The 18,463-nt window shown below is 37.7% G+C and overlaps 1 protein-coding gene across 6 annotated transcripts in view; it reads right to left on the reverse strand.

Annotated features, from left to right (window-relative positions):
• VWA8 (von Willebrand factor A domain containing 8) overlaps positions 1-18,463 on the reverse strand; it is a 265,675-nt gene that overhangs the window by 128,214 nt on the left and 118,998 nt on the right. For all 6 annotated transcript variants that reach the window (XM_039877207.1, XM_039877209.1, XM_039877206.1 and 3 more), the window contains exons 21-22: positions 17,840-17,916; positions 834-909 (exon numbers count right to left, since the gene is read on the reverse strand). In XM_039877207.1, coding sequence (XP_039733141.1) covers positions 834-909; positions 17,840-17,916 — 153 coding nt within the window. The remainder of the gene's footprint in view (positions 1-833; positions 910-17,839; positions 17,917-18,463) is intronic.

Raw genomic sequence — 18,463 nt, forward strand, 5'->3', positions numbered from 1 at the left:
ATCTCTCATAACATGAAATGGACCAAATCCTAAACTTCTCTCATTACATAGTTTCGGTAAAAAACTGTAAGGAAATGCAGATTGAGAAATAAGTAATTCCCTCTACCACAAATATTTTATTCCATATTCTGAAAAAAAAAACTGATAAGGACTTTTTAATTTTAGGATAGAAGTAAACTGAATTTAAAACGAAGAGAAAACACATAGCTTCTACTCCCAACCCCAGCCTTTACTTCTCTATTCAGGAAAAGCGAGGCCCGACCTGGGAGAATTCAGGCAGGGGACCCTAGGGACTCCCAATATCAAGGTGTGGACCACAGGGTTTCCCACGATGGCTTATCTGCTGCACGGGAGCTCTCCATGCAGCGGGAGGGCTGGCAGGCTGGGATCTCTTAGGGCCTGCTGTGAGAAGCTGAGGAATGGATAGTCCCATCTGCCCAAAACACTCAGCTAATATTATATTCATTAAAATCACTTATAACACATTCCAGAACCATTATCTAACTTCAAACTCTACCCATTCGAAAACAACAGCAAGCTTTTTTCTTTTACTTTTTAAAATTTTGGAATGGAAAAGAAATCATTAGAGGATTTTTATCATCTCTAAATCTCTCACTTTGGAGAGAGAACAGAATAAGGAACCATGTTATTCTCCCCCAAATTATCTGCCTTTAAATATCCACTTCCCAAATGACATATAAATGCATGCTTTTCAGTTAAGGCTGAAGTATATCGGAATCTCTGGGAGATCCCATGCTCCCATCTCAAAGGCTGAGATACAATGTTCATTAAAAGAAAACAGTTGAGAATAGTCATAGAATTGGATTACTAACCAAAGGCGAGTCTTCGTAAACAATAAGTCCATCCTTCACAGAAGGCTGCAGAGTAAGGGTTTGCACTGTGGTGTCCCTAAAGTCAGACCAACACATTTTTTAGTTAGTAAGGAAAAAAACTGACATTCGATCGTGAGGAAAATACAACACACGGGCATTTCTTTTTGTTCATTATCCTGTTTTTCCCAAAATGAATAAAAATAGCAAATGAAATTCCAATCGGCAACAGTATTTTGCGGATGTAGATATAAATTACGAGGGTTTGGGAATTAATCCAGGTTTACGGATCATCTAAATTCTTTCCTTCTCTTTTTCCTTCTGGATAAAAAGAAAGATCATTTCTCTTTCCTGTGTAACCACTTCATTCCTCAAAATCACCTCCTGAGGGTGAAGAGGGGAGATTTAAAAAACAAAACAAAACAAACTCTATATATACACACTACACACACACACACACACACACACACACATATGGATTATATATATTATTTACATTATTTTAAAATAATTTTGATGGCAAGTTTACTGACAACTGGCATGTTGACACTCCAAGCGTCTATGCATCACACATTCCAGCCCTGGCCCAATCCGCTTTCACTAGTTGAGGAAGCCAGACTCTCTCACCCCACTCCAGGAACCATGGGGTTTTAAACATTTCTGCAGTAATTAGGGCCATCCATTTTATTTTCTTAAATCTACCTGCTATCATTTACCTAACCTTCCATTAGATCAGCATCTTCAGAAGTATTAATAGCAAGCTATCTTAATGCTACATGGCTCCTCCCAGGACGAGATGTGAGGTTCACATCACCTGTGAATATTCTTGCGGAAATGTGTGTTCGCAAGCTGCTGGTGATAGGTAGGTCCAGACAGTTTTAAGGGGATCAATTTTTGTATCTTCACTTTTTACATATACTCTATCTTAAAAAAAAACAAAAACAAACTCTATGGCCAACTTGATCATGTCAGAGATTTAAATGACTTTTAAATGTGAGTCACTCCTTTCTTTACAAGAATTCAAAGTTATCTTTTCAAACTGCCCCTACCACTCATTCAAAGTAAAGAATTACAACTGTGTTGTTTTGAGCACCTGCTGTGTGAGACACTACTTGGAATGGGAACTTCAGACTTTAGCGCTGTCTTATACTTCTGAAACTTCTACCCAAATGCCAAATTTTACCACAACTTATTAAAATTATACTGTGTGTATCTATTAGAAAAAAATACCACGTGACAATCACAAAAAATGCAAATTTCAGATACAACTGAAACATCTTTTTTGCTTTAGTGGAACATATTTAATAAAAATCAGTTTAGTTCTTTGAGCGACTGTAGTGGGGTCAGCCTTAGGAGTCTGACCAATCAGGACTGAGATTCTAGTTCTTATCAATTGCTAGCCATGTGATCTTGGGTACGTAAAAAGCCCCCCAGGGGCTCGCTAATAGGACACTTGGAAAGAACCTAGCACAGTACACGGCAGACAGTAGTGTACTTACATGTCGGCTTTACCTGTTCATTATTGTTGCTGCTGCTCTGATGACTGGGAGTTACCTGTCTAACTTCTACCTGCTCTTTGAGTTTTCAGCATAGACGGTATTTACAGGAAACCCACTTCTGGATCCTTCTTAGACCAGGTGAGGCAGCCTTGCTATCTGTCTCCTGAGCCCTGTATATCCCTGTTTTAGCCCTTAACCCACTATACTGCAGCTGCTTATTTTAACGTCTCTCTTTCCAGACTGTAAATTTAAGAGTGTAGACCAAATCTACCTCGATCTGCCTTGTCCCTCATCCCATCCCCAGCATATCTAACGGTTGTCAGCTTCACAGGATGAATTTAATAAGTATTTGGTGAATAAATGAATGCATAATGAAATGAACAAAAATGCCAAAAGTTAAAAAAATCAACACTATAGCTTATGGTAAGTACAACGTACAATACGCGAACTTTCAAAGTAATCGAATCATGGAACTTCTTTTTTTTTTTTCTTCCTTTTTTTGATTGAGAATCTAGAACTACAGAACGCACTTTTTTAAATGCCGAGTTTGGTTAAGGCCGACTTTCTGACCATACTCATTTACAAGTATAGGTTAGAAAGTCCAGCCATGTCGAGAAGTACATTAGGGTTGACAAGACGAGGGGCTGAGGAGGAGATTTCCTATGTCTGTCATGGGCTCCAGCTGAGTTTACATTCACTTCTCATTGTCGCAGGTAACCTCCGCGTCAGCGTCATCCTTTACCACGGTGTGAGCAGGTACGCTGGCAATACAGCTGTTGACATTTACAATTTCTCCACTACCTGCCCTATTTGCACCTCGCTCAAAAGGCTTCTCCCTCTAACTTGACTGACTGGTGACTGATTTTTTTAGATAATTCCTGAGTGGGGCGGGGATCTGGCATATTGCCACTCCTGAGCCCTACTTCAGGCTCCCGGCCCCGTGATCCTGGCTCTCGTGGGCTTGGTGCTCGTCCTATGGCTCTAGTAGTACACTTTACAAAGAATCTACGATTATTCTTTCATCTTCACTAACATTCAAATTAAAACGTGTCTAAAATAAAGCTTTGGAGGATGTTAAGGAAAGTGAAAATATGTTGTGACAATTTATTGGAGCTTTATCAACTGTTAGTATGAATAAAATGTTTCTTATGCAATAGAAGGATAAATAGTCACATATCCATTTTCTGTACTCTTGGGTCTTAAAAGTTTACTGTAGGACATACTTCATACTATCTTCTGTTAAAAATTTTTAGAGTTTAAAAAATCAAGAACAGAGTTTAATCTTACTTAAATTCACTGTTAATATTCAAGCAATACAGGAGGGGGTGGGTGAAGAAGAAAAAAGATGTGTTCACACAGATTTTTATAGCAACATAGTGAACTTCTCACTTCAGCTGTCACATATTTAATGGGCAACGACATGACACGTTCCAGCGCCAACAGAGAAAAAGGAACTCTTGTATCATTTGTTAGTAGAAAAGAATTCAGTCATTAATTAGCGTGCTTCAGCAACAGGTTAAGAACAGGAAATTCAACTCGGATTCCAACTCTAAAAAGGCAAATGAAACTGCTGTATAACACTTGAATTCTGATAGCATACAACTTGTTAAATTAGGTTTCTGAAAAGACTTCTGTGCCAGAAGTAACAACCATAAGTTTGAGTGAACAAGCATAAATCGGATGATTTCTAAAAGGGACTACAAACGAGGATAAATACAGATAGGAATCATGGCCTTCAGTGGAGCAATCTATGAGAAATAGGGATTTGTAAGATAAAAGTGGTTTTTGTTCTTGTTATTGATCCTTTTGTCTTATACATGAAGAGCAAAGCAAAGGCTAGTAAAAAACACAGAATGAAAATGAATTTTAAAAAGTGGGCTGGTTTATACTTCAATGTTCCCCCGATTATGTAAGAGTAGAAAACAATCCACTATCTTCTGCACACTATTTAATACAAGAAGATTGTTTTTCAGATATCCTATAAGATTATAAACTTCAACTTAGTAAATGATAAGGTGATCGCTTCTGTTGCACATAGCGGATGAATTAACTTTTAAAGACTGATTCTCTTTCAGAGTATTTGGTTAAAATTATTGCTCTGTATTTATGAGTGCCTTGTATCAAAAGAAATTAATCCTCCACACAAATAAGCAATAACGCCAGGAGAACATTTCATTCGCTACAATTCCAATTCTATTACCGTTTGTTCCTCTCAAGAACAGCTTTGCAATAGAAACTCATAAAAGTTTAAACAGAGTCAACAACTTCAACAGTACTGGGAGGAGAAAAGTTAAAACACATCTGGTCACATTTCTTCAGCCTAAGGTGTAATAAAAAGATGGTTTTCCAATACATAACAGTTACCAATAATGCTCGAGGCATTAATTAGAATGTTCTGCACACTGCTGCCATTTATATCAGCACCAATTGTTGCCACTTCTTACAGACTAAAGCTGTCTGTCAGTTAAAGCCTGTGTCGATGAAGGGGCTACTCACAGAAATATGGTGCTAAACTCTAGACTTCTACTTAAACTCTGTGGCTTTAAAGGTTTTTTAAAATTGGAACAATTAATGTTTCAATAGTAATTTAAAATGATTCCGGTAGCAATAAAAGTCATTAGATCGTATGAGGACCAGGTTCCTCTCTCCCTCCCTCCCCAATCCCTCTCTCTCTCTCCCTTTCTCTCTCNAAGTAAGGAAAGAAAGTTGGCTTCTAGAAAGCAAGCACAATCTGCTCTGATATATTGCTTGTAAAGGTACATTGAGCAAATATCCTCTAATTTACTGAGTAGCAAAAGATCTTAAAATAATGGTTTATTTTGAGAATGTTATCTTAGTGAGCTGTACTTTAATTTGTTTACGGTTAGCTTTCTTTTAGAAAAACAATACTTATACCTAAGAGTGAAGGGAGAAACAGACACACAGAGCTGCAAATAGCTGACAAAATCTTCTTCTAACTTTGTAGTTCGTTATAATAAAAATGACTACAGGAAGAGTCCTCTCATTAATATAAGCCAAACATGAGAAAGAAAAGATAGAATACAGCATACAGAAGGCACTGAAAATTTGCTCAATATTTTAAAAAGATGGATGATTATAAAAATAGAATTCAATGGTAATTTTTGCCAATAAGATATAAGCATAACATTACTGACAGAGAAATAAATGTTGTCAAAAGACATTTTCAACTGGAGAAGAGATCATAGCATCATCAAGAATATCATTTCTACGAGGCTTAATTTAAAAATAAGTAGTGAAATAAAGGCAAGGAGCACTAATAAAACAGAGAGTGGTACTTAGACCCAGGCAATGCCAACGAACAAGAATGAATCCATGTTTACAAGTATTCTGGGCTCTCTGCTGACGAGCAGCACACAACCTTCCCACCCCATTGGATCTACTTCACCCCATTGGGAAGGAAACTTCCCCAGGCCCTCAAACAGACACAGTCATTACAAGCAGTATGCCATCCGACACAAAACGAGGAAGACACGAATTAGCTATGATTACCACGATGACAGTTAAAAAGCAGCGCTGGCTTAAATCTGAGGGCTCCTGGTTCGGTCAATCACGCAACCTCCTGAAGCCCAAGATTACTCATCTCTACCGAGGGAATTAAAATAGAACGTATAAAGGAATACAGGAGAGTAAAAAGGAAGATAAAAGTGGAGTGAGGAAGAGTATTATTACATGTGCTTTGTTTGAATGCTGTGAGGGAAAAGTCCTTTCTAGAAGATAAGCAAAGTATTACTTCTGCCAAAGTGACTGAAAAGACTCCAGCTCTTAAAACAGTCATTTTGGAGGATAAATAGTTTATGTAGTGGTCAATTACCCATCGCTAATGCGTACGGATGCACAAAGTCCTAACGAACCATAAAAGGAAGACAGACATTAGGGGGATGATATTCATGGGAGGAAGTCTACTGTGATGCAACGCCTTGCCTTTCAGAGGGAGGTTCTTACAGGAGGAGCAGGTAGAAAACGGCCAAAGCAAAAAAACAGTCATCTGATAGAAGCTAAACGCTTCAACGTGCTTAGTTTTCAGAATCTACTATCCTGACACTATTTAAAAAAGTCCCCCAATATTCAAAGCTATGCTGATAATCAAGTCTTTTAACAAACTCTGAAAGTTTTGTGAGGTGTCTAGTCTTTAAAAATAATAGAAACGTTTCTAATAAAGTGGTGTATTTAAAAAATGATTTATGTCTTTACTCTGAAAACTAGCTTCTCTGGCCCGGTAAATTTTAGGGTCTCAAAATGACTGAATTTCTTTTTCCTTTTTACCTGCCATTAAAAAATACTTTTTTCTATTCAGTGTTTAAAAAGGAATAGAAGAATGGGATGCAGATTCACATACGAGGCTGAACGAGTGTCAAAGATGCACCTAGACCTGAAACCAAAGCGAATGCTGAATAAATCTTTATCGGAAAATATAGTGTCTAAAAACTCACCAATCGGTAACAACATAAAAGAGTGATAAAGAGCTGACTTTTAGTGAGTGGTCACTTTTTCATATCAGGACATTCCGCAGTCATTTATTCAACAAATACTGACTGAACATCTATTCATGGGCACTGCTTTGGGTGTTGAAGATGTATCTGTGAACAAAACAGGTAAAAAACTCCTTCCCTTGATGAGCTTAGGCTCATGTTATATGTAAGCGAACTTGTCTTACCAGACAGATAACGTACAACCTTTGGTACGGTATGAACTGGATCTTGAATGAGATTAAATATGAAAAGATATATTTTCCAGCAGGCAATTCAAAGAAAAAAAGCTACAATAAGTATAGTCAATCACCAAAACAAATGATAAACTAGGCTGTTACTAGTAAAGTCTACCGGAAGGCACCACCATGAAGCTGATCGGGCATGTCTCTTTTGGTTAATAACCCCAAACACATTTTTTGTGTGTGTAGTACTTATCGCCTAAAATTTACTGTGTAAGCTGCATTTTGAATACATCATAATATTATTTGGTATACTATAAGCAGTGAATTATTTTATGCTCATTTCCAGTTATCCATCAACTGGAAAAAATTTTCAGTACTCCAGTTTTAAATTTATCACAGTTTGACCACTTGAGTCAAACAGAAAATAGTATATAAACAAGTGTTATAAAGGAGAACCTTTAACTTAAAGAAAAATCTATGTTTAAGGTTTCTGCAATGTACCTACTTTATTAAGTTTTTAAGATGGATTTCTTAAAGGAAGACACTATTGCGTCATGAGAAAAATAATATATACCGCTTTTAGCAGCAAAAGTTAAAGAGTTTCTTTCAACCCGGCCTATTTTGTGGTGTCGTTTTAATGGCAGAGGAAAAGGAACAAACACCGCTGAGGAATTACAGGGCTGAGGACCGAAGCGGCCCTCTAAGCGTACTTCTTTGTCATCTCCATTTTATGTTAAAATTCGGTGGAGGTTTTGAACGCGATTCTGTGACATACCCAGTTGTTTCAATACGAAAATGTTTAAGTCACCACTAAGAAAACAGCATTAAGTAGCTATTGTCCTGAGCCAACACTTTCTGGAAAATGGGCTGAGCTGACGAGAGCTGATGCCGTAGAGCAAGTTCAGAGTCTGGTTGCCTTTTCTCTTCTGGTATCTATCGTATTTCTTGAACCCCAAATTAAACAAATGATTGGTTTAAAAAGGCAATCGTTCTTTTCATGGCTTTATGAACTGTGTCAGGATAATCACTGTGGAGGGCCTCCAGAATGAAGCTGGAAAGGCGGTGTGTACAGCAACTACTGAAGATATAAAACAGCTATGTCGTCTTAGGACTGAAAAGCAGGGACACTGGCAAAAGTGGGGTTTAGGATTTTTAATAGGTTGGCCAGGTAGGCTTTACGGAGAAGGCCGACATCTGAGTAGCACTGATAGACAGTAGCCTGTTTTCAGTCATTTGCCTCTATAATCATGCTTTAAAAAAAAAAAAAGAAGTTTTATCTAGGTATTAAGAACTCTTTTTTTTCTTTTGGGTGTGGCTTTGGAGATTTTCTGAATAACTTTAAATAAATAGCACTAATGTCTGAACTCAAATGACAGAAAAGGACAAATTATCCAAATCCTCATATTCATCCTGAAAGAATAGAAGAGATTGCCCATGAGAGGAGAGAACTTTTCAGAAAGAAAAAAATGAGCCGAAGATGAAAACAATATCTCAAAAACACTTTAAGAAAGTTTTGTTAATATGACAAAACCTTTTTGTTTTCATCGAAAATTAAAGGATATTTTGGAGAGAACAATGTGATTGATACACTTCACCACTTGTGTGATAGTTCAGTCTGATACCGGTTCTGATGGCTGTTATAGCTGAAGAGAGTTCGCGAAGCCACACAGACCCAGGGAAGCACGGCACCGACCGCACTGCCCAGAGCTCAACACAAACCTCAGCTACCGAATGCACAAACGTTTTTGTTACTTAGGCTCTGGAATATCCCTCTTTCCTAACGTCAATCTGTGATTCTGCAGACTAACTGGGCAGTGTAACGTTATATTCTGAACAAACGGGTCGCTGAAACTGTTTATTTATAAGATTTTCAAACACGTTAGAAACCTGTATTTCCAACGGTTGCAGTGTGCAGACATGATGCGTTTCAGGAGTGTGTGATCTGTTTCTACGCGTCAGTCCTTCTGACACTAAATGTGTGGGTTTTCCACACCCTCAAATTCTCAGATTCTCTGCAGATGCCAACTGGGTGTCCTACAGGTCGATCTGATTCTGACACCAGCTGCCCAAAAGGAGGCGGCGATTACAGGGAACTTTAGCTACCCTTACACGCAGTGTTTTATTTCCGCAAAAGGAAGAGTAGAACCAAATTTGAAAAAATATTAAGCGTTTAAATCTGAGGGATAAATGTGGGTGTGTGTTATGCATTTTTATTTACCTTATTATTATTTTTTTTTTGTATTTTTAAAGTTTTTCTCAAACTAAGAAAAAACACACTTGAAAGGAGCTTAGCTATTCTCTGGGCCAGGAGACGTAACAAAACTAAGGAGAAGGACGCACTGCGTCAGCGGGCCACAAGCCTGTGTAGCTCATGATTTCGGAAATAGAAACCAAAAGGAAGCCCTTGGACCTCTCCCTGTTCCCAGCCTTCTCTTCCAGAACGGCCTTGAGCATGCCGCTTGCTGGTCCCTCCTGTTTCAGGAGTCTGTCTGCAGGTCAGACTCGCCGACCTCTGTCACCCACATCTACGTGGTGGGTGCCCTGACAGACGTGAGGCAGTGCTGGCCCGGGGGGAGGGAGGGACATCGTGTACAAGGCCACAGGAAATACTTTGGCTACGTGTTTATGAAGTACCTGGGTGACAGAACAGAAAACAGAGCTATTACATTTACTAACATACCTCAGGGTACATGTGAATAAGAACCAAAAAGAAAGTTTAATAATCTGGAGAAGTGGTCGGGAAAACAGAAAATGAAATTTAATAAGGATATTACTTGAAAAAAATGGAAAAATGTGGACTAACCGGCCAAAGGAAAGACCTTGGGGTCAAGCTGGCAAGAATTAGAAATATACTGGGTTTAAAAGAGAATTGAAAAACTCAAGCTATTAGACATAGACTGAAATACAGAACATGAGAAGTGGCTGACCAACAGGCTCACGAGTGCCTCAGTCAGGTACTGGCTGAAGCACCATCATCACTAACGTACCATCCGATGAAGCGGCATGGGCTGTGGTTAGGGCACAGCCGAGCCAGACTGCAGGAAGCCGGCCGTGTGACCTCAGCCCGGCGGTCTAACCTCTGTGCCCCAGCGTCCTCACCTGCAGAACGCAGCTGGTCACAGAACTGACCTCGCAGAGCTATAGCGAGCAGTAAGGCACTGCACTGTGAAAACAGTTTAGAACAGGGTCTGGCACACAACGGCTGCTAGGTACATGTTTGTTAAAGTGAACAAAAATAATACAGGAACTTAAGTGGACTTGGGGATTATCAAAAGAGTTAAAAATTATTATGAACCTGCAGATTTACATGGAAAAGTTAGTGGTCCTGGCATGACTCGTTTTGTAAAACAAGGGCGGTAGAAGGCCTCCGTTTCATCAGCCAGAATGCTACTTACTGTCCGACAGCTGATAAAAATGTTTCTGAAATAGTATTTTCGGATTCCTAATGGAGAGGATGAGGCGGAAGGGGCAGCCCAGGGCGGCCGCCGGCAGCTGACGCGTCTCCGGTCCTCCGCTGCTCTCAGTGGCCGAGAATGTCTTGCTGGCTCGATAATAATTTCTTCCACGAGGCTTCAGAAAAGCTTTTAACTTTTCCATTTTCCACCAATATCTCTGGGACTTTGTGAACTTCAAAATGTACACCGTCACACTCAGTTTCCTTCAGCCTGAGGAAAGCCTCGTACGCTGAATTGTGCTCGCTAAAGCGAGGCAGGGCTTGCTCCAGGGTATCTGCTTCGAAGAGGGTCAATGCTACAGTTTTATACTTCATATTATCTCATTTGATTTCACAAAGAAAAAGTATAGAAAAATGTGACAGGGTTTTAAAAGCAAGTGTTTTCACAATAACCATCCACAATGCAGCGTTTTAAGCATCTCGGGGGTTAGAGAACTTAACGCAGTGCAGTCATAGGTCACGCACGTGTGGATAAGGGACCTCGCTCAATTCTAAAACGTCCACCGGTGCCGCTAGGCAGGGGAGTCGGAGCCGGAAGGTCTGGGCAGAATTAGCGCACATCGAGTCATTTCGACAAACACAGGCCGGGAATCACTCTGCGCTGGGAGCCACACGAAGGGCCTGCCTCCTGCTTGGCAGACTACACATAAGACAGGAACTTTCCCCTTTCCCCCTCACCCTCCATAGAGTCATCGAGGCTTCACACATAATGCAGTTAAACCTTCTCGAATATGTACTTTCTTTCCGTTCTCATTGCCAATAAATGTGTTCAGCCCCAATAGCTGTGTCTGGATTGCTGCGAGCGCTTCCTAGGTTCTCTGTGATTCAGGTCTCGTCTGACTCTGATCTACCCACGGGCTGTGGTCCTGAGGGTCCTTCTTGCTTTAACTCTGCCACAGCACACTCAGGGGGAACTCACCACCAGCAGGGCCTGTGAAGTCCCTACAAGGCCCACATCTTCCCCTCGCCATCAGTTCTAGGCCCTGTGCATATATTTCCCATGCTACAGCAAATTGCTTCTCACTTCCCGGTTTTTAGATAGCCTTTTTTTTTTTTCCAATAAGCAAAATGCCCCTTTCTCTCTCATGCACTCAGAAAACTCCTGCTTATCCCTTAAGACTCAGGTTGCGTGCCGCCTTTGCCAGACAACTTCCGCCACGTCACGCACGCGTACCCAGAGGGCTGACACCTCTCCTCGAGGTTCCCACAGAACCTGCACGTGCCTCTTTCATAGCTGACGCACAACACTGTATTATAAATGCTGATGTTTTCTGACCCTCTGGAAGGCAAGCAAGCACCTCTAGGTCAAAAACAGTATCATCACCTATACATTACCAGTGCCTAATGCAGCCACTGGCAAGCAATAGGAATCCAATAAATACAAATTATATGAATAATTAATATGTAACAAACCAGACTCCTGCCCTCTAAAAGTTCCCTACTTAGTGGGGGGCAGGCACAAGTGGTGAAAGGGGAGGGGATGAGAGAAGATATAGAAATAAACTATACGTATATCAGAGTGAGACGAGAAAGTGGGGTATATGGCAAGAAACTAGAATTTATCAGTTTGCCTAAAAATTTAGGTGCCTAAAATGTGCCAGACACGGTTGGCTCCTTGCACATGTTCTCTCATTTAATTTTTACAAATACCCTGCAAGGTATTATTATTTCAATTTGATAGGCTAAGTAAGGAGATTAGCACTCGAGAAGTTCAAGGCCACACAAAAGTTAATGGTGAAGATACTATTTGATATCTAAAATCCATGTATTTTATATTTCAATGGTACAAATTCAGTCCTATGGAGTTTCAGAAGATGGAAGAATTATGCCCAGAATACCAAATCAGGAAAGGTTTCATACAGAAGTAATGATGGACCAAATCCCAAAGGAGAAATAAAGTGCATTTTAGATGGAAGAATAAAGACATGCGTGGATACAAGTTTAAAACTTGCGAGCAGGACAGATAACGGTCCAGTCTGAAATAAACTGAGCATGCCTGGGGAAAATTCCACTGGAAGAGGAAATTAAGACTGTACTGGGGAACCCAGGAACTCTGTATTTACAATGGGCATCGCTATTAGAAAAATAACCAAAAGTATAGGTCATGCTAATGATTGAACCTGTGCCTTCATCTTCATGCATGAGGGATAGCAAAAGAAAAGAAAATTCTGGTACCCTAAGTATTTCAAACCCTAAGATAATTCTGATTTTAATACAGAAGTGTACTTTTACCCAAGGAGGAAATATAGCTCCAAAAGTTGACATATTAAGTGTCCTTTAATGTCAAATTAACATAACATTGTGGAAAAACAAGTAAATAGATACATTTTACAAATGTGAGCCATGTAGTCTCTTCTGTCTGAAATATGTAATATCAAAAGTACCTCGATTTTAACAAAAGACATAAATTGCCCAGCTTGCTTATTTTATGAGATCTGATCAGTATAAGATGGCCATTCATGTATGTTTGATGATGGTTTCACTTATCAAGATTATGTTTTGATGGCTCATAACCAATTTTGTTGGTATGACATTCATAAACTAAACAGAACGTGACTGATTATTTAGATGGTAACATCTCAAATCCATTCAAAGGAATCTAAAATAAAGGCCTTAAGTAGGTCACCCATAGATCAGAGAAATCTAAACATTTTTTTTTTTGACTGCTGTTTTTAGGTCTTTAAAAATAAATATTTCTCTTAAAGCAATTTTTGAGCTTAAATTTTATGGCAAATACAGCCCTAATAGCATCTAATAATAATAATAATAATAATAATAATAATAATACTCACATTGAAATTAATGGAAATGTCAGTTTAATTAATGATAAGTAATTAATATGACATATTTTAAACAGAAATGATGACTTTACAAAATAAATATCAAATATTGCCAAATAGAGATATCTAGAGCCCCTGTTAAAGTAAATATATTATTTTATAATATTATCATTGATCAATAATATTATAATGGCTATGAAATTTTTATTACATTTTGAATTTAGAAAGTTTTTTCATACATAACATTTACATATTTATGTAGCCAGTGTCAGAATTAGAACAAATGTAAACAAGCAGCATGTAATTATTACTTACAGATCATTCGCTAATTCACAACCAAAGGCTGGTATAAAAGACATTCTAGGCAAGTAGAATGGTATGGTATCTCTAATCTAAACTTTTTAAAGGTCCTTGACTACTGCCTTCCTCTTGCCTGTTCAAAAAAATTAGAATATAGAGCTAAAAGAGATATTAGAAATGACCTTGTCTATTCCTCTTACTTAGAGATGAACCTAAAAGAGAGATTCAAAGACAGATAGCCTCAAACACATATATAAATTGAATGTTGAAATTCAATGATTAAGAATTCATATAAAAAAAGTTTAATAAAAAACAACATATTAAATCCAAGGAAAATAAAAGGAAGGAAATAAAGATAAGGTCAGAAACTACTGAAATAGAAAAACATACAAAAGAGAGGTTCCACATGACAAAAGCTGGTTACTTGAACAAACAAATAATATTGATAACCCCCTGGCAAAACTGATCATGCAAAAAAGAGAGAGGGCAAGTAACCAATACCAGGAATAAAAATGAGGATATCATCGATCAAGCTGAGGACGTTAAAATAACAAAAGATGATATTATAAAGAACTTTACACCAATAATTAGAAGTCAAGGAATAATTCCTAGAAAAATAAGATGCATCAAAACTTCTTATAACTATTAAAGATAATAGATCATAAGCCAAAGGCCTGAGTATGAGCATAATGGTGACATACACTCAGGAATAATTATTAAAAACCAGTTCTATTTCTTTGCCTCCTTTTTTGCTGATTGTTTTAAGGAATCTCCATAATCTACAACCAGAATTGATTGTGGTAGCAGAGCCTAATGTAACAATATTTTGTTGTCTGATATAAAGAAATGGAAAAATTGCCCCAATATAAAAAGGGACTCTCATTATAAAGTGACTTCCTTCGTTCTGGAGCATAAATTTGAGAGCTGATTTCAACTGCTGAAGTCATTCTTAAGAGAAAGTTGGTTTTCTGCTTGATTATTTTAAAATACAAAATTTAAATGAAGTTGTTTTTGCTCTAAATTGATATATGTTTAAGTGGCATCAGTATATACATTCATTAAAACTTTCAGTTAATTACATGTTTTTAAGGGCACCATTAAACATTCAAAACGAAACAGAAAGCAAACAAAACAACACAAATTCTCCTAAGAATGAACAGCTGCAGAGCTCGCTCTGACAGCACATACGCCGCATAACTGCGGCGCTCACGGTGCCAACCTTAAAATGCAAAAAATGGGTCACGCCACGTGCCTTGTGGCTCAAAAACTGGACCCGTGCCTTGTTATAAATAAGTTATTCAGGTGAAGTAGCAAACTACTTAAACATTTTGATTCTTTCATTATTTTCCCTAAACTTTGTCCATGTGGGAAGAAAAACTGATGGAAAAGCTTAAAGGGGAGAAAAAGGAAGAGTTTTTCAAATTCAGTGAACAGCGAAGGATGAAATAATGACAATCGAGAACAGTATTATAGCTCTTTAAATATAAAGATTGTTTCTTATTTCTTCCTATATCGCCTATGACACCTAGCCCTGTAATCTCTACATAGTAAATTCTTTAAAAAAAGGGAGTTGAAACTACTAGGTTCATATAAGGCATCAGAAATACAAAGGAGAACCATGAGAGAATATGTGGATAGGCTAGAAATTTTCTGAAACTATGCAGGTGACCTACAGAAGTTTAAGAGTTGAGATGATCTTGTTAGGCTCTATTAAAATTAGCAAATTAAAATCTGCACATATGCTGTTAAATTTATTACTAAATTTTTCATGTTTTCACACTATTGTAAATAGTATTTTAAAAAATTTATTTCCCTACTGTCCATTTGACTTTTCCCTTTGACCTTGTATCTTGTGACCCTGCTCAACTCAACTTATTAGTTCTGATGGTTTTCATTTTTATTTTTTTTGTAGATTTCTTAGGATTTTTTATACACACAATGTCTAAAAAGATCCAATTTTACTTCTTCCATGTCAGTATGTATGCCATTTATTACTTTTTCTTGCCTTATTGCACTAGCATCATGCTGAAAATCCTTGCTTTTTCCACAGTCACAGAAGGAAAGCATTTAGTTTTTTGCCATTAAATACAAGTGAGTTGTAGATTTTCATAGATGCCTCTTATCAAGTTGAGGAAGTTTAAAATTTAAATTGTGCACTGTCCTGCTCCATCCCGCCCAGGAAGTGAAGCATCCTTTGGTCAGCATATTCAGGCTGTATACACTCTCTGGCTGTTAGTTATTTAGTAGGTATCTCGGTTTTCAGTTCGACTGTTGCAGTATTGCAGTGTTTGTGTTCAAGTAATCCTTGTTTTATTCAATTATGGCCCCAAAGTGTAAGAAGAGTGATTCTGGCAACTTGGATATGCCAAAGAAAAGCCATACAGTGCTTCCTTTAAGTGAAAAGGTACACACATATAGAAAGAACAGTATATTTAGGATCTGGTACTAGCCACAGTTTTGGGTGTCCACCTGGGGCTGGAACGTATCCTCCGCAGATAAGGGGCGACTATGTGTGTCTTTCTTCCTCTGGCAGTTTTAGAGATTTTCTCTTTCAATTTTCAGCAATTTGATTATAAGGTACTTGTCATCCCGCTTGAGTGAGTTTCACTGAGCTTCCTGGATCGACCTTATATTTTTCATTCAATTTCGGATTTTTTCCGTCATTTATATCTTCAAATATTTTTCTGCTCCATTCTTTCTCCCTTCTTTTAGACTCCGATTGCTCATATGTGAGGCTGCTTCTCTAGGGTTGCTACAGAGAATCCCTAATAATGCCTTCATGTACATTTTCTTCCTCTCTAGATGCTTGAACATATTTATAGCAATATGTTATAGTTCTTGTCTGCTAACTCCATTATCTATCATTTCGGTGTCTATTTCTATTAACCAATTTTCTTGTTTCTTTGTATATCTATTAATTTCCCATTGACTGCTTTACGTCATGATGCTATGTTGTTGAATGTCTAGATTTTGTAGTCTTCCTTCATTCAAGATTCAGTTTGTTCAGCTAAGCAGTTAATTTATTGTTGAATCAACTTGAACTTTTCAAGGCATTTCTCCCTCTAATATTCATCCCCTTAATTTTTAAAGTCATTTTGTATGAGAAATACTTCCAAAATAACATTAAATAGCAAGTATTCTTGTTTTGCCAAGGCTTATTTTTGACACTTTGTAAGGGTGGGTGTAGAGTTACTTTTATTTAATGGATAGACAGGTGCTACTTCTACCGCACAGACTTCTTGGGGTGTCTTCTGAATACCAGCAATGTTTAATGATGGCTCCTGACCACGTGGGAGCTCTGGTTGTTGTTCGGCTCATAGCCGTCCCTGGCTGCTGTTCTTTTCCCAGTGTTTGTGAATCTTGCCTAGTTTTATAGCTCTTCCCTGCGGTAGGACTGATCTGGTACCAGTTACACCATCGCAGCCAGAGGTGTGAATTCCAAGAGGTAGGTTCTGACCGTCCTTCAGGTTTACTTTTCTTCTCCTTTGGCCACTGACTTTGCCTTCTTTTCTCTTAGTTTTCTTTTAAGAACACATCATTATTTAGTGAAAGGACCCAAAACAAAAAAAATTTTGTAACTCAATCCAATATTGTTTCTACTACAATATTTTTTATCTCCTGGGAGAAAAAACAATAATAATTTAATCTAGTTTTAAGTTGCTTATTACTTGATATATTCCTTGATCTCTCTCTCTCTTTCTCTCTCTGGATCTGCTTATGTTTTATTTTTAAAAGATTTGGAGCAGGTTTACGGATAAATCTAAACTCAATCCATGTCTAGAAAATTTCTTTGATTCTGTTTAACTAAAAGCTATCCCTGAACCATCATTCTGACCACACAAATTTAGATAACCCACAAAATGTTTTTAAGGAAGGCGAGGACACGAATCATTTACTTCTTCCATATTTTTGAGTTCCTTATCTCATACCTGAGATTCATATCATTTATTGTTTCTCTCTGTGAGCTATTTTAGCTTCCTATTAGAGTGGGGTTAGCCTCTACATATTTTTATTCTAATTTAAGAGTCTTTATGTTGATGAAATCTGTTACTAGAATATAATGTTCATCACTCTCTGTCCACAAAATATCTATTAATTCATGTTTATAAAGCATTAGTCACTTTAAAAATAAATTTTGCATGGTTTTGTTACCTTTTAAGGAGAGGAGAAATATGAGCAGGAGGAACAGAAATGAAACATGTTTATAAAATGGGCCTTTAAGAAAGTAATTTTTAAATTGTACCAGGGGAAAAAAATAAATGATTAAATCAGATTTTAAGAGGTTGTGGGTCTTCTCCTCTTACCTGTGCAGCTGGATATATTCTCGTGGTCTATTGAGCAGGTGAAGGAATCTGTCAACGATCTTGTTTTTTCCTACACCCTGTAATTACACAGAAAGCATCAAACAAAAGACTTTTGTCTGGAGGTAAAACAAACCAGAAGAAACTTTTACCGAAATCGATTTCCTCAAAGTTGTACCATTTTAGCTATTGTTAATGAAAATCTAATTAGCAAGCCTATACGGTACCTTTTCAATATACAGTGTTTTTAAAAAAATTACTTTTAAACACACTAGTTCTAAACTCTCATTTAAAAAAAAATACACATTATTTTTAGCTTTTTACATTTTGCTTAATCCGTTCTATAATTTTAAACTGAAGTGCTGACATTATAGCAGAAAATTAACTATACTGTACTTCTATTTTAATCAAGCACTCACTTCTCTTTTTATCACACTTTCCAGCCCTTTAAAACTTTGGAAACCTAAAATTATAACCAGGGTTATTACTAAATCTCAACTATAATGTTCTTTTCCTACAAACGCCCCCATTTCCCTGCTACTTACATCAGCTGGGAGTCGCTGTCCTTTGTAGAAGACTATTAAAAATGGAATCCACTCCACTGCTACTTTCCCATTTAAAAGTTTT

The sequence above is a fragment of the Pteropus medius genome, unplaced genomic scaffold (assembly GCF_902729225.1).
Source record: "Pteropus medius unplaced genomic scaffold, Ma_sr-lr_union100, whole genome shotgun sequence".
Taxonomy (NCBI): domain Eukaryota; kingdom Metazoa; phylum Chordata; class Mammalia; order Chiroptera; family Pteropodidae; genus Pteropus; species Pteropus medius.